General features: G+C 43.9%; 1 protein-coding gene across 2 annotated transcripts in view; it reads left to right on the forward strand.

Annotated features, from left to right (window-relative positions):
- The window catches only part of DEPTOR (DEP domain containing MTOR interacting protein), a 182,996-nt gene that overhangs the window by 90,764 nt on the left and 77,564 nt on the right, over positions 1 to 14,668 (forward strand). For both annotated transcript variants that reach the window (XM_001097652.5, XM_077943972.1), the window contains exon 4: positions 2,052 to 2,230. In XM_001097652.5, the coding sequence (XP_001097652.2) occupies positions 2,052 to 2,230 (179 nt within the window). The remainder of the gene's footprint in view (positions 1 to 2,051; positions 2,231 to 14,668) is intronic.

Here is a 14,668-nt window from a genome sequence, read left to right on the forward strand (position 1 = left end):
GTATGTAGGGACTGAATCTCAAGGAATTCCAGCCTTTAAAGTCCAGGGAGATGCAGAGAAGCCAACACAAGGGTAGCTGAGTAAGAGATAGGAGCAGAGGGCGGGTCAGAAACCAGTAGAGTATGATTGATGTCCCCCTAGCCGAGGACAGTGGTCAGTACCTTCTATTGATTTTTTTTTTTTTTCTTAGAGGGAGTGTCCGTCACTCAGGCTGGAGCGCAGTGGTGCGAACTCGTCTCACTGCAACCTCTGCCTCCTGGGTTCAAGCGACTCTCCTGCCTCAGCCTCCTGAGTAGCTGGTACTACAGGCATGTGCCAAAGTGTCTGACTAATTTTTTCGTATTTTTAGTAGAGACAGGGTTTCGCCAAGCCAGGCTAATCTCAAACTCCTGACCTTAAGCGATCCACCCGCCTCGGCTTCCCAAGGTACTGGGATTACAGGTGTGAGCCACCATTCCCGGCCCCATATACTGGTATTAATGTCAACCAGAATAAGGACTGACATTTGCGTTATATTGCATCATATATGGATGCATAGGAGAACACTTATAGGCCCAGTTGGAGCTATTTTAGAGATGTGAAAATGGATCCAGAGGAGCTGAGGAATGCCTGGGAAGATAGGTGTGAGAAGCAAGCTATGTGGGTACGGGAGGATTTCAAGAGTCACTTATGTAGTCGTCTTCGTTCAGGCTACTGTGACAAAATATACCATAGGCTGAGTAGCTTAAACAACAAACATTTGTTTGGGAGGTCCAAGATCAAGGTGCCAGCAGATCCAGTGACACCTGCTTCTTGGTTTGCAGGTGGCTGCTTCTTGGTTTGATCCTGCTTCTTGGTTTGCAGGTGGCTGTCTTCTGGCTATGTCCTCACATGGCAAGAGCAGAGAGAAAGAAAGAGAGCAAGCTCCCTTTTGTCTCTTTTTATAAGGGCACTAATGCCATCGCAAGGGCTCCAGCGTCATAACCTAACTACCTCCCAAATGCGCCACCTGCAAATATCATCACAGTAGAGACTAGAGATTCACAATATGTAATTAGTGGGGACGGCTGGGCATGGTGGCTCATGCTGGTGATCTTGGCACTTTGGGAGGCCAAGACGGCAGGATCACGAGGTCAGGAGTTTGAGACCAGCCTGGACAATATGGTGAAACCCCGTCTCTACTAAAAATACAAAAATTCGTCGAGTGTGGTGGCATGTGCCTGTAATCCCAGCTACTCTGGAGGCCAAGGCAGGAGAATCGCTTGAACTCAGGAGGTGGAGGTTGCAGTGAGCCAAGATCGCACCATTGCACTCCAGCCTGGGCAACAAGAGTGAAACTCTGTCTCAAAAAAAAAAAAATTTAGCAAGGACACAAAACACTCAGTTCACAGCATTAGTCTTAGCACAGAAGTGAAATAATGCAATTAGGAAAGAAATACTAGCGTTTTCAGAATGGTAGAGTAGAACATGAAATTGTAACTTCTTTTCAAGATTGCTAACTTGAATGCAGTCTGCTAATCATAGAGTTTTGGATTGCATTTCCAATTTTTTTTTTTTCAAATTACTAGGATAAAATGCATCTTGGTTGCTTTTGAAGCAGATCTTCCTCTTAGAAATTACATGTATGGTAGGCTGGGTGTAGTGGCTCATGCCTGTAATCCCAGCACTTTGGGAGGCCAAGGCAGGCGGATCGCCTGAGGTTGGGAGTTCAAGACCAGCCTGACCAACATGGAGAAAACCTATCGCTACTAAAAATACAAAATTAACTGGGCGTGGTGACACATGCCTGTAATCCTAGCTACTTGGGAGGCCAAGGCAGGAGAATCGCTTGAAACTGGAAGGTGGAGGTTGCAGTGAGCCGAGATCATGCCATTGCACTCCAGCCTGGGCAACAAAAGCAAAACTCTGTCTCAAAAGAAAAAAGAAAAAAAGAAATTACACGTGTGGTGGCACCTGACAGCTGCATCTGTCTGACAACTTTGCTGTGGTACTTCACAGAAGTCTATGATTTCAAATGAGCTGTTTTCCTTTTGTATAGGTTTATTTTTCTTTTCCCTTTTTTTTCTTCCCAGGCTGATGAGCCCTGAAAACACACTCCTGCAGCCCAGGGAGGAGGAAGGGGTCAAGTATGAGCGCACCTTCATGGCATCTGAATTCCTGGACTGGCTGGTTCAGGAAGGTGAGGCCACCACAAGGAAAGAGGCAGAGCAGCTTTGCCACCGGCTTATGGAGCATGGCATCATCCAGCATGGTGAGTGTATTGGGCAGCTTTTGCTGCAGTAACAAGCAGCCCCAAATCTTGTGTCTTACAACAAGTACTTATTTCTCACTCATGAATCTGTAAGTCAGTGGCACCTCTGCTTATGTTCAGCTTGTCTTCAAGCTGGGGGTCAAGTTCAGGTCTGTGCTCCATGCCTTTCCATTCTGGGACACAGACTAGAGGAATATCCACTGTTTGTGATGTGTTGTTTTCAACAGATGGTTGCAGATGCTAAAGAGGGCAGGCAAGTTCTTATAGCACCTCCAAAAGCTGCTGCTTGGATGTAATGTAACATCACAACTCTGTATCTAACTGGCTAAAGCAAGTCATGAAGTCAAGTATAATATGGAGTTGGGAAGTAGATGCCTCCCAGAAGGTTGGTTGTTAGAGGAGAATAAACATTTCCTGAACCATGATGTAAGCTGCCACAGTGAAGAGTTAATCCAAAGAGCCTTCATAAAAGTGTCACTTTCCTTTTAGGACTGAATCACAATGATGCAATGTAAGTTACTGGTTAAGAAGTGTTTTACAGTCAGCCCTTTGTATCTGTGGGTTCTGTGTCTGTGTATTTAACCAACCATGAATTTAAAATCTTTGGAAAAACTTGTGTCTGAACTACACCCACATAGACATTTTTTCATCATTATTCCCTAAACAGTACAATATAATAACTACTTACAGAGTGTTTACATTGTATTGGGTATTATAAGTAATCTAGAGATGATTTGAAGTATACAAAAGGATGTGCATAGGTTATACATGTAAGGACCAAGAGAACACTTTCCCCTTTGCCCTCTGAAGGTTTGCTGAAAATCACTGACAAGAGGCAGATTTGTTTTGTTTTGTTTAAGACAGAGTTTCCTTCCCCATTGCCCAGGCGGGACTGCAGAGGCACCATCTCAGCTCACTGCAATCTCTGCCTCCCAGGTTCAAGCGATTCTCATTCCTCAGCTTCCCAAGTAGCTGGAATTACAGTGGGATTACAGGCGCACTAATTTTGCATTTTTAAGGGAGGGATTTGCCATGTTGGCCAGGCTGGCCTCTAACTCCTGACCTCAAGTGATCCACCCGCCTTGGCCTCCCAAAGAGCTGGGATTACAGGCGTGAACCACCGTGCTGGACCCAAGAAGCAGATGAACAGGAGAGAAGACATACAAATTTATTAACATGTATGGGAGCCTTCAGAATGAAAACCCAGAGATACAGAGAAAATTGTCCGTTGTTATGCTTATATTCAACAAAGTATGGACAGTTATGTAGAAATATGATTGGACAAAAAGGATATGATCTAAAGTTAATAGACTGAGTAGAGAAGCCCAACAAGACCTGTCTGTATAGAATCTTTTTGGCCTCTCTGCAGCATTCATTCTTTCTGGGTGTAAGGCAGGACCCTTTCTGGAATGGGAGTCTTTTTTTTTTTTTTTGAGATTGAGTCTCTCTTTGTCACCCAGGTTGGAGTACAATAGCATGATCTTGGCTCACTGCAACCTCTGCCTCCTGAGTTCAAGTGATGCTCCTGCCTTAGCCTCCTGAGTAGCTGGGATTACAGACGTGCACCACAACACCCAGCTAATTTTTGTATGTTTTAGTAGAGATAGGGTTTCACCATGTTGGCCAGGCTGGTCTTGAACTCCTCACCTCAGGTGATCCATCCACCTCAGCCTTCCAAAGTGCTGGGATTATAAGTGTTAGCCACCATGCCCGGCTTGCAATGGGAGTCTTATGACCTACAGTTAACCAAAATAGGTCAGATAATTTCTTTTTTTTTTTTTTTTTTTGAGACGGAGTCTCGCTCTGTCGCCCGGGCTGGAGTGCAGTGGCCGGATCTCAGCTCACTGCAAGCTCCGCCTCCGGGGTTTACGCCATTCTCCTGCCTCAGCCTCCCGAGTAGCTGGGACTACAGGCGCCCGCCATCTCGCCCGGCTAGTTTTTTTTTTGGTATTTTTTAGAAGAGACGGGGTTTCACTGTGTTCGCCAGGATGGTCTCGATCTCCTGACCTTGTGATCCACCCATCTCGGCCTCCCAAAGTGCTGGGATTACAGGCTTGAGCCACCGCGCCCGGCCGCGATAATTTCTTTATGGCCTGTTTTTACACAGAAAGGCAGAGGGAAAGTTAGAGTAATATTTTAAGATTTTATGTAATCCCAGCACTTTGGGAGGCTGAGGCGGGCGGATCAACTGAGGTCAGGAGTTCAAGACCAGCCTGGCCAACAGGGTGAAACCCTATCTCTATTAAAAACACAAAAAATTAGCTTGGCATGGTGATGTGTGCCTGTAGTCCCAGCTACTCAGGAGGCTGAGGCAAGAGAATCACTTGAACCCGGGAGGTGGAGGTTGCAGTGAGCCGAGATTGTGCCACTGCATTCCAGCCTTGGTGGCAGAGCAAGACTTCGTCTCAAAAAAAAAAAAGAGTAAGTATTGTTTTACAATACTTTTATTTCATTTAGATATGTGCTATAAAACATAGGGGCATATGCAGGTGTATATTGAGTTACAACCTAAAATTATTTGTTACTGTGCATTGGAGTCAAATATTTTGGAAGCCATGGATGTAGAGGCATTGCTTAGAGTGAGTGACACTGTATTCCAGGTTGCTTTCTCCTGTGCAGTTCTGCCACAGTTGGACTCACAGCCATCTGTTGGTGGCCTAACATGTCTAGCTCTGGTTTCAGTTCACTGAGGAAAGGAAGATGGACAGGGAAGCACAGTGCTGGTGTGATCCCTGACCTTAAACAGTTCATAGTATTGTCAGGACTACGACATGGTTACAGAAGCAATTAGAGAACAGTAGAAGATGTGCTATTTTATTCATTTATTTATTTTATACTATGTGCCAGGCACTGTGCTAATCCTTTTTACCCTTATTAACTTACTAATAAATAAACTGTATGAGGTAGACACTTTTTAAAAAAAAAATGTATTGTGGTAAGAACATTAATATGAGAGCTACCTTCTTTTATTATTATTATTATGTTTTAAGACAGAGTTATTCTGATCATGCGGTGGCAGATCTTGGCTCACTGCCACCTCCACTTCCCAGTTTCAAGGGATTCTCCTGCCTCAGCCTCCCAAGTAGCTGCATACCACCACACCCAGCTGGTTTTTGTATTTTTAGTAGAAACAGGATTTCACCATGTTGGCCAGGTGGGTCTCGAACTCCTGACTCAAGTGATCCACCTGCCCCAGTCTCCCAAAGTGCTGGGATTACAGGCATGAGCCACCATGCCTGGCCTGAGAGCTACCTTCTTAACAAATGTTTAGATGTACAATACTATAGAGCCAACATTCTTATTATCTCCATTTTACAAATCAGGAGGTGAAGGCACCAATAGGATAAATCACTTGTCTGAGGCCACTCAGGTAGTAATGTCCAAATGGATATTACTGCTAGTAAGTGTGACCTTGGAGTTGAGTGGGATGACTGGGGTTTTCCCCGTGAAAAGTGGTAGGTTTGGGTTACAATTGGTTCTTTCATATCTTTGCTCTGCAGAGAAAAAGTCAGATGAGGCTGGGCGCAGTGGCTCAGTGATCTGGCCAACATGGCAAAACCCCGTGTCTACTAAAAAAACAAAAATTAGCTGGGAGTGGTGGTGGATGCCTGTAATCCCAGCTACTTGGGAGGCTGAGGCAGTGAAAATCTCTTGAACCCTGGAGGCAGAGGGTTTCTATTTTTAGTAGAGAGAGGGTTTCACCATGTCAGTCAGGCAGGTCTCAAACTCCTGACCTCAGGTGATCTACCGCCTTGGCCTCCCAAAGTGCTGGGATTACAGGCGTGAGCCATTGCACCCAGCCGATAATAAATATTAACCACAGAAGTATGCTTTCCATGGTTGTAGGAGGACTGAATATTCTGTATAGAAACTGGGGTTTCTGAGGGAGTTTCAGTTTCCCAGCACAGTAATTCATTGCTAGGTCACAGGTTGTAACTTGGAGTTATGAAAATATGGCCACCATATCTGTGTATGTTAGAGCTCATGGTAAGTACCAGTTAGTGTCTTGAGCAAAGCTTTTAATTGTCTGGCTAATAATTAATTTCATAGGTTAAACATTAAGGAAAGTCAGCCTTTAGGCTTTGGGCAGAGGGTTTCCGGATAAAAGTGGTTCCCTATTTTGAAACCAGTAAGTGTAAAAATCAGGTTCACCTATGAAATCCTAACTAGCTTCATCTGTGAGTGGTGACTGGTGCACTTTACTCAAGGCAGAAATTGTTAGATGAATAATTAACATGCATGTGTATTTATGTGGCTATATATATGTGCATGTATATGTACATGTTTATACAAATGTCTATATGTTGACCACATCTATACATATTTGTCTAGTTTTTTAATTTATGGATGGGTACCATGTATAAAGGCATTAGGCTACTTTATAGATCTTAATATACTGTGTATTTAATATGTATGTGCTTCACACATATGCTTTGTATGTTGTACTTATTAAATCCTCACAGCAATTTTGTGGCATTAGTATTATTATTGCAGATTTACAGTGAAGAAATCTGGGCTTCAAATCCTTTAAGAGATTTTCTCAAGTTGCAGAGCTACCCTGTAGCTACTAGGTGTTGTATCTTAGAAAGAAGCTTGCCTTGGTCTGGGATGTATGTGACTGTGTATGGCTGCCTGGCACAATGCAATGAGCACAGTCTTTGGAAGGAGACAGACTGGATTTAGATGCAGCTTTTTCACCTACTAAGTGGCCGCGTCTGCATCTCATAACTTTCCCATTCCTTGGATTTTGAAACTATAAAATTAGAGTTATATGATAGACCTTTGAGAGTTTGTTTTTCCAGAGACCTATGAGCATTCACATGTTCAGTGTGTACTAGAAGGTTTCAATGTGTAGTTGTATTCGTGGCTAAGATTTATTACAGTGAAATGATACACAGCAGGGTCAGCAAGAGACAAGGGCACATCAGGTGGAGTGTGGAGAAATCCAGGCACAGGTTCCTATGTTCTTCCTTCTTGAAGGGACTCCCTCCTCTAGCCGTGAAATGCAGTAACACGTGTGCAATATCTCTGCCCAGGGGAGCCCTTGTAGGGGCCAAGGGAAAACATCCCCTTTCCCGTCTGAAGGTTGGCTGAAAAATCAACTCACAAAAGACAGATCAGTTGGAGAAAAGGCAAACCAATGTATTAGTGTGTACACGGGGAGAACCAGAGTGATTACCTAATATCCCAATGCAGTACAGATGCTATGTCCCCTGCTTCTTAGAGGAAAGGGAGATGGGGAAGTGTGAATGATTTTTAGGAGGATTCAATAGGCTTGAAGAATATACAATGGCCTACTACAAAGTCCATTGGGTCAGCAGAGCAGACCATGATTTGTGACAAAACTCTGACCAGGTTTGTCGACAGACTTCAGTCTGTCTTCGTGTCGTATGAGTTCAGTTAATGAAAACTCAGGGAAGGCACCAGAGGTAAATTGTTTTCTTCTTTGGCAGATCCAGACTTAGGCAGGTAGGAACTTCAGAGAACTTTATCCAGTGCTTTGGGGGACACAGAGGATTGAGGGACAGAAGCAGGGGAGAAAGTCAGAGAAATCGTAACTTTTTCTTCAGTTCAGCATATCAAAGTGCCATATTTTGGGGTATCCATTTCTGAGCCCTAATACCATGTTGAGGCGCAGAGCCAAAGATTTTTACTGGGGGCTTTTCTCATAGGTACGCTCTGTTTGCTCAGCCAGCTGCAACCAGCAGCATTCCAGTCGCTCAGAAGGAAAGCAAGTATTCTCCATAAATCACAGTGTTTGTACAAACAGTCTAGGCAGGCCGATACAACACAATTCAGTGCGCCAGGTGGGCAACGTCCTTATCAGTTAGTGACTTGGGAACCTTCCAAAAGCCAAGTTCCCAGATGCTAGCCATGGACCAGCCACATAAGCTGGCCCTTCTGTATCAGGGCTGCTATGGTAACTCTTTCCTGCACAGAATTGTTGGGAGAATTAAGTGATTGCACTTGGCAAAAGCTTTTAACACAACATCTACCTCTTATGGCCTTCAAATGCTAGCTCTTGTACCTAATCTGATCTACTCTAAATAATAGGTGAAATGTATAGAGCTCTTACTATATCCCAGCCACTGTTCTAAGAACTCTATTCACATATGTATTTCCCTCAATAACTCTGAGAGTTAGGTATCATACTCATTCTCATTTTTGAGATGAAGTTAAGTAACATGCTGACGGGTGGGCATGGTGGCTCAGGCCTGTAATCCCAGCACTTTGGGAGGCTGAGGCAGGCAGATCATTTGAGGTCAGGAGTTCAAGACCAGCTTAAGCAACATAGTGAAACCCCATCTCTACTAAAAATACAAAAATTAGCTGGGCGTGGTGGCATGTGCTGGTAGTCCTAGCTACTCGGGAGGCTGAGGCAGGAGAATTGCTGGAACCAAGGAGGTAGAGGCTACAGTGAGTTGAGATCATGCCACTGCGTTTCAGCCTGTGTGAAAGAGAAGACTCTTGTCTCAAAAATAAAATAAAATAAAATAAAAAATAAAAAAAGAAGTAACATGCTGAAGATGAGAGCTACTGAGTGGTAGATTCAAGATTCAAATCAAGACAGTCTAGCTTCAGAGCCTGCACTCTTAACCACTAAAGAAGATGAGATGCTAACTGCAGGCCCCACTAGAAAAAAATTCTCAAGTTCTATTGCATCAGCTGAATCAGCCAACACAGCCTGGCAGATATTTAAACTATAAAAATTATTAACCTGTGAAATCTAAAGATTCTCTTCCCCCAAACAATGACCAGGAACCTTGAGATTTTTGGGTAACCTTTGCAAACAGGAAATGGGATGAACACACTTTTTTTTTTTTTTGAGATGGAGTTTCACTCTTGTTGCCCAATCTGAAGTGCAATGGTGTGATCTCAGCTTACCACAACCTCTGCCTCCCAGGTTCAAACAATTCTCCTGCCTCAGCCTCCCAAGTAGCTGGGATTACAGGCATGTGCCACTGCACCTGGCTAATTTTGTATTTTTAGTAGAGATGGGGTTTCTCCATTTTGGTCAGGCTGGTCTCGAACTCCCGACCTCAGGTGATCCTCCCGCCTTGGCCTCCCAAAGTGTTGGGATTACAGGCATGAGCCCCTGTACCTGGCCTCTTTTCTTTTTTTGAAACGGGGTCTTGCTCTGTTGACAGGCTAGAGTGCAGTGACATGATCATGGCTCACTGCAGCCGTGACCTCCCAGGCTAAATCAGTCCTCCCACCTCAGCTCCTGAGTAGCCAGGACTACCAGTGCTCACCACCATACCCGGCTAATTTTTTTATCTTTCATAGAGAGGGAGGTTGTTGCCAAGTTGCCCAGGTTGGTCTTGAACTCCTGGGCTCAAGCGATCCTCCAGCCTTGGCCTCCCAAAGTGCCGGGACTACAGGTGTGAGCCACTGCAAAGGGCCTGAACACACTTCTTTACTCACATAAGTTACCTTTCTCAACTCCTTTAGTTGCCATCTGGCTATTTTAGCAGCTTTAAATGGAGGGAGATGGAAACCAGATAATGACGTGGGTAAATTGCTCACAGCTGCAGCAGCTGACCCTGGCCTACCAGGCTACCGCTGCTGTGTCTGGGTGGATAATTTCCTCTTTTAGAACTTTAGTCAGAGCACTTCAACAATTTCAACACTAAGCCCTCTTTCTTTTTCTTTTGTTTTAAACACATATTTATGTAACACGGTGCCATATACAAAGCAGTTTTACATACATTATCTTTTTAATCCTCCCAGTTGCTTTAGAGTAGCTATGATTACCTCATCCTTCAGTGGAAGACAGTAGCAGAGACCTTTGCTCTACTGCCATGAAGAGAGAATTTGGGGTCTGTAGCAAAGGAAGCTAGAGGCCACATCCAGACAGGAATTAACTGCATCTCTCCAATAATTAAGATAATTGATAGAGATCAGCCTAAGCCTGGAATAGCCCAGCTGGAAAGGAAAGGGGAAAAAGGGGAAGAGAAAAGGGAAGGAAGAAAAAGAAGGCACTAACTGGGTGTGGTGGTTCATGCCTGTAATCTCAGCACTTTGGGAGGCTGAATGGGGAGGATTGCTTGAGGACAGGAGTTTGGGACCAGCCTGGGCAGTATAGTGAGATCTTGTCTCTCTGGAAAAAAGAAAAAGAAAAAGAAAAAGAACGTACTGATGATTGAGGCTAAAGGCAAGCTTACACAGAGGAGGAAAAATAATTTTTTCTTTACTTTACATGAGTTCTTAACTGAGACCTGCTATAACAAAGGACAGACTAACAAGAGAAAAATGAACAGAAGTTTAATAATATGTATGCCCTCTGTAAATATGGGTGAAAATACAGAGAAATGAGTAAATCTTTAGGATAGATCTGAAAAGAGTAGTTGAGGCCAGGCGTGGTGGCTCACACCTGTAATCCCAGCACTTCGGGAGCCTGAGGCGAGTGAATCACTTGAGGCCAAGAGTTCTAGACTAGCCTGGCTGACATGGAGAAACCCCGTCTCTACTAAAAATATAAAAATTAGGCAGGCGTGATGGTGCGTGCCTGTAATCCCAGTCACTTGGGAGGTTGAGGCAGGAGAACCGCTTGAGCTCGGGAGGCAGAGGTTGCCGTGAGCCAAGATTGTGCCACTGCACTCCAGCCTCCTGGGTGACAGAGCAAGACTCTGTCTCAAAATAAAATAAAATAAAATAAGGGTTGTTCAGACTTTAGGCTTAAATACCATTATTCCCTGAAACAAAGAAAAAAAGATGTAACCCAGTTAAAACCAGAGGGCCAGAAAAAGCACCTTATACAAATGTAAGGTTGGTTATGCAGATTTAGGTCAACACGTTCTTTATTTATTATGAGTCTCTAGTGACTTAATTTTCTTTCTGTCCCTGGTGCAGAGAGGGAGAGACCCTTACAGAGGGGCATTTCCCAGCTGTGTATGGTGGCTCACACTTGGAATCCTAACAATTTTAGAGGCTAAGGCGGGAGGATTGCTAGAGCCCAGGAGTTTGAGACCAGCTTGGGCAACATAGCAAAATCCCATCTCTTAAAAAAATTTTTTTTAAAAAGGACAAAAGAACATTTCCTTTACAGATGTACATTTCTAAAAGGACAACTTTTTGGAGCTACTGTTGTGTCTGCAGCTTCTCAAAATAACCAGTACCAAACAATCCTTATGCCATGGAGCTATATTTTGGGCTGGCATGTCCTGAGCCCCTTCAATTGCAACTTTCTCAAGACTACATAGCATTAGGAAAAAAATTATCGACACTTGTTAGAAAAGTAAGGAAAACTTTGTTTAAGATTATTACAATAGGGGTACTGCAATAGGGGAGACAGATTGGACTCAACTTAAAATATAGGGACAAGTGGGGATTTAGAGTCAAGGAGCACAGTGTGGGGTTGGTCAGTGGATGGAAAATTACGAAACAGGAGACTTAGGGCAGATTCTTGCTCAAGACAGGCCAAGGACTTAGAAATCAAAGGTGGAGATAACAAACTTGATTGGGTATCAAGGGTGAGGGATTGTCAGTACACTGACTTATCAGGGTTCTTTGCTAAAACTGGGCTGGGTAAGCCAAGACAGCAGGAAGGGGGTGGAGGGGAGGGGAAGGGAGCAGCAAGGTGGAGGCTCTGTAGAAAAGAGGGCTCAAAGGAGCCTGACTGAATCTTGGTCCAGGGGAGCATCCGTCAGTGCCGACCTAGCCTTGCTTGCTCACCCGTCCTCCCTCTCCATCGCGGCTGTCCTGCTCTCCTACTCATGCTTGCTCCTTTTTTTTTTTTGAGATGGAGTCTCACTTTGTTGCCCAGGCTGGAGTGCAGTGAACGAAGATTGTGCTGGGTTCAAGTGATTCTCCTGCCTCAGCCTCCCGAATAGCTGGGATTACAGGTGTGTGCCACCACACTGGGCTAATTTTTGTACTGTTAATAGAGATGGGGTTTCCCCATACTGGCCAGGCTGGTCTTGAACTCCTGACCTCAGGCAATCCACCTACCTGGCCCTCCCAAAGTGCTGGGATTGCAGGCATGAGCCACCGCACCCAGCCCCCTACTCATGCTCTCTGATTGGCATTTGCTAACTTCTTGCCAAGAAGACTTTCAAGTCAAGAAGAAGAAATGGAGGAGACTTCTTTACAGATGGCACCCTGTGTCTTAGCCTTTCTTTACCCCTAACTGGAGAGTAAATGCTTTAAGGATAGAGAAGTTTTTTTGTTCATTTCTGTATTCTTATTGGTTTGGCATATATATATATATATACATGATATATATATACACGATATATATATATACACGAGATATATATTTACATGAGATATATATATATGAGATATATATATGAGATATATACGAGATATATATCGTATCTCTCATATATATATATATGAGAGAGATATATATAAATAGAGTACTCAGCAAAAATGTATTGAATGAACAAGTGACAAAAGTGACTACTTACTGAGGACTTGACCTTTGCTGGGCACAATATTGGTGTTTATACCAGCAAGCTTCTTTGAATATAAACAGCTCCAATCATCACTTCCTTTAAATATATGGCAGAGCCAGCTGATAGTTAAAGGAAATGTTGAAAACAAGGCTACCTGAAGAAGAGAAACTGAAGCAACTCTGGGGATCCAGGAACCAGGGACTAGTGACTAAAAGGTAATCCCTTCCAGCCACTTATGGCCAGGTGAATCAGCTCTGTTTTCTGCATGTGCAGTTGCCTTCTCCAGATGCTAATGCTCTAGAGAGGACCCTTACTGGCTGAGTCAGGTCATAGGCTCGCCTCTTGACCCTAGGTGGGGACCCTTTGACTGACAGATTCACCAAGTGGGAGAATGGGAGTAGTTGTTCCACTCTCCCCACTCACACCCTGCAAAGAAAAACAAGAAAAAGCAAGCCCTGTTTTCACAGGGAAATGAGTGCTTGGCAGGCTGTTCTTTACTGCTATTAGCTCATTTAATCTTCACAAGCAATCAATGCACTTGATACTGTTATCTCTCTTTTTAAATTTTATTCCATTTTTTATTAGATGGAGTCTTACTCTGTCACCCAGGCCAGAGTACAGGGGCGCAATCTTGGCTCACTGCAACCTCCGCCTCCCGGGTTCAAGCGATTTTCTTGCCTCAGCTTTCCAAGTAGCTAGAATTACAGGCACATGCCACGACACCTAGCTAATTTTTTTGTACTTTTGGTAGAGACGGGGTTTCGCCATGTTGGCCAAGCTGGTCTCAAACTCCTGACCTCAAGTGATCCGCCTGCCCTGGCCTCCCAAAGTATCGGAATTACAGGCGTGAGCCACTGCACCTGACCATCTCTCTGTTTTTTTAGATGAGGACATTGAGGCATTTGCAACTGGTATAATCATTCTTAGCTCCTAAATGTTAAACTTTGAACAGAAAAAAAAAAAAAAAAAAAAGCTGGGTAGAGTATTTTCTCAATCTACTTTCAATATTTAACATTTCAAGTGTAATCTTAGCAGCAGCCGTAATCTAATCTAATTTTTTACTTTCCCAATTTAGACTTTCTGGGCATTTTCCCACTGTGCTCTCTCATATGCTTTAGCCCTGTGTTACTTTCTATTTTAGCTGAATCCAGTGCAGGAGGAAAAATAGACACAGCCAGAATGCTGTTGTAATGTAAATAGAAAGGAACAGGTTGCTTGACAGAGGGCTAAGACATTGGCACACAATATAGTGTTGGTTTAGGTAAAAGGAAAATGTACCTATAACGGCACCAAGCCTTAACTTTTCAGAAAGTACGAAAGGAATACAGGATGCTTTATCTTATGTAATCTTCTGAAAGAAGAGTGTTATGCACACAGACCAAAGGTTTCTCTCTCTCTCTCTCTCTCTCTCTCTCTCTCTCTCTTGTTTTAAAGATGAGGTCTTGCTATTTTGCCCAGGCTGATCTTGAACTCCTGGGGTCAAGTGATCCTCCCATCTCAGCCTCCCAAAGTTCTGGAATTACAGGCATGAACCACCATGCCCCTTTGAGGTTTTTCTTTTGTAAACAGTGTCATACCTATGAATATTTCTTTCCTTCTTGACATTTGTAGAATCTTTGTCCATTGTATATGAACTGCTTCTCGAGGTACAACCTACGCTTATTTCTGAAGCCTGTGTTCCTACCCACTCCGGCCTCAGTCCTGACAGCTTGTCACGCAGTGTCGCCTGCAGTATGTGGTCCTCACTTTGCCCAAGCATGCGCTTTTACAACAGCACACAGAAGTCTTAAAACACAAGCACGGGATCTCTATGCAGTTGAGGTATACTGAAAGTGTGCTCCTACTGAGTGCTCAGCTTGGCCTTATCTGGTCATTTAAATCCTCAGCTGGGTTTAAGTTGTCATTTTCAGTGGGACCTGTAGGCCGGGGTCTCAGGCTCACTAGCAGAGCATATCAGGTTTCTCAGTCTCCTGGGTGGAACGGAGAGTTCAAACAGCAGTTTCTGATATGCTTCCTCTCTCTCCTGGTCAAAGAGTGC

This window comes from Macaca mulatta, chromosome 8 (genome assembly GCF_049350105.2).
Source record: "Macaca mulatta isolate MMU2019108-1 chromosome 8, T2T-MMU8v2.0, whole genome shotgun sequence".
NCBI classification, from domain to species: domain Eukaryota; kingdom Metazoa; phylum Chordata; class Mammalia; order Primates; family Cercopithecidae; genus Macaca; species Macaca mulatta.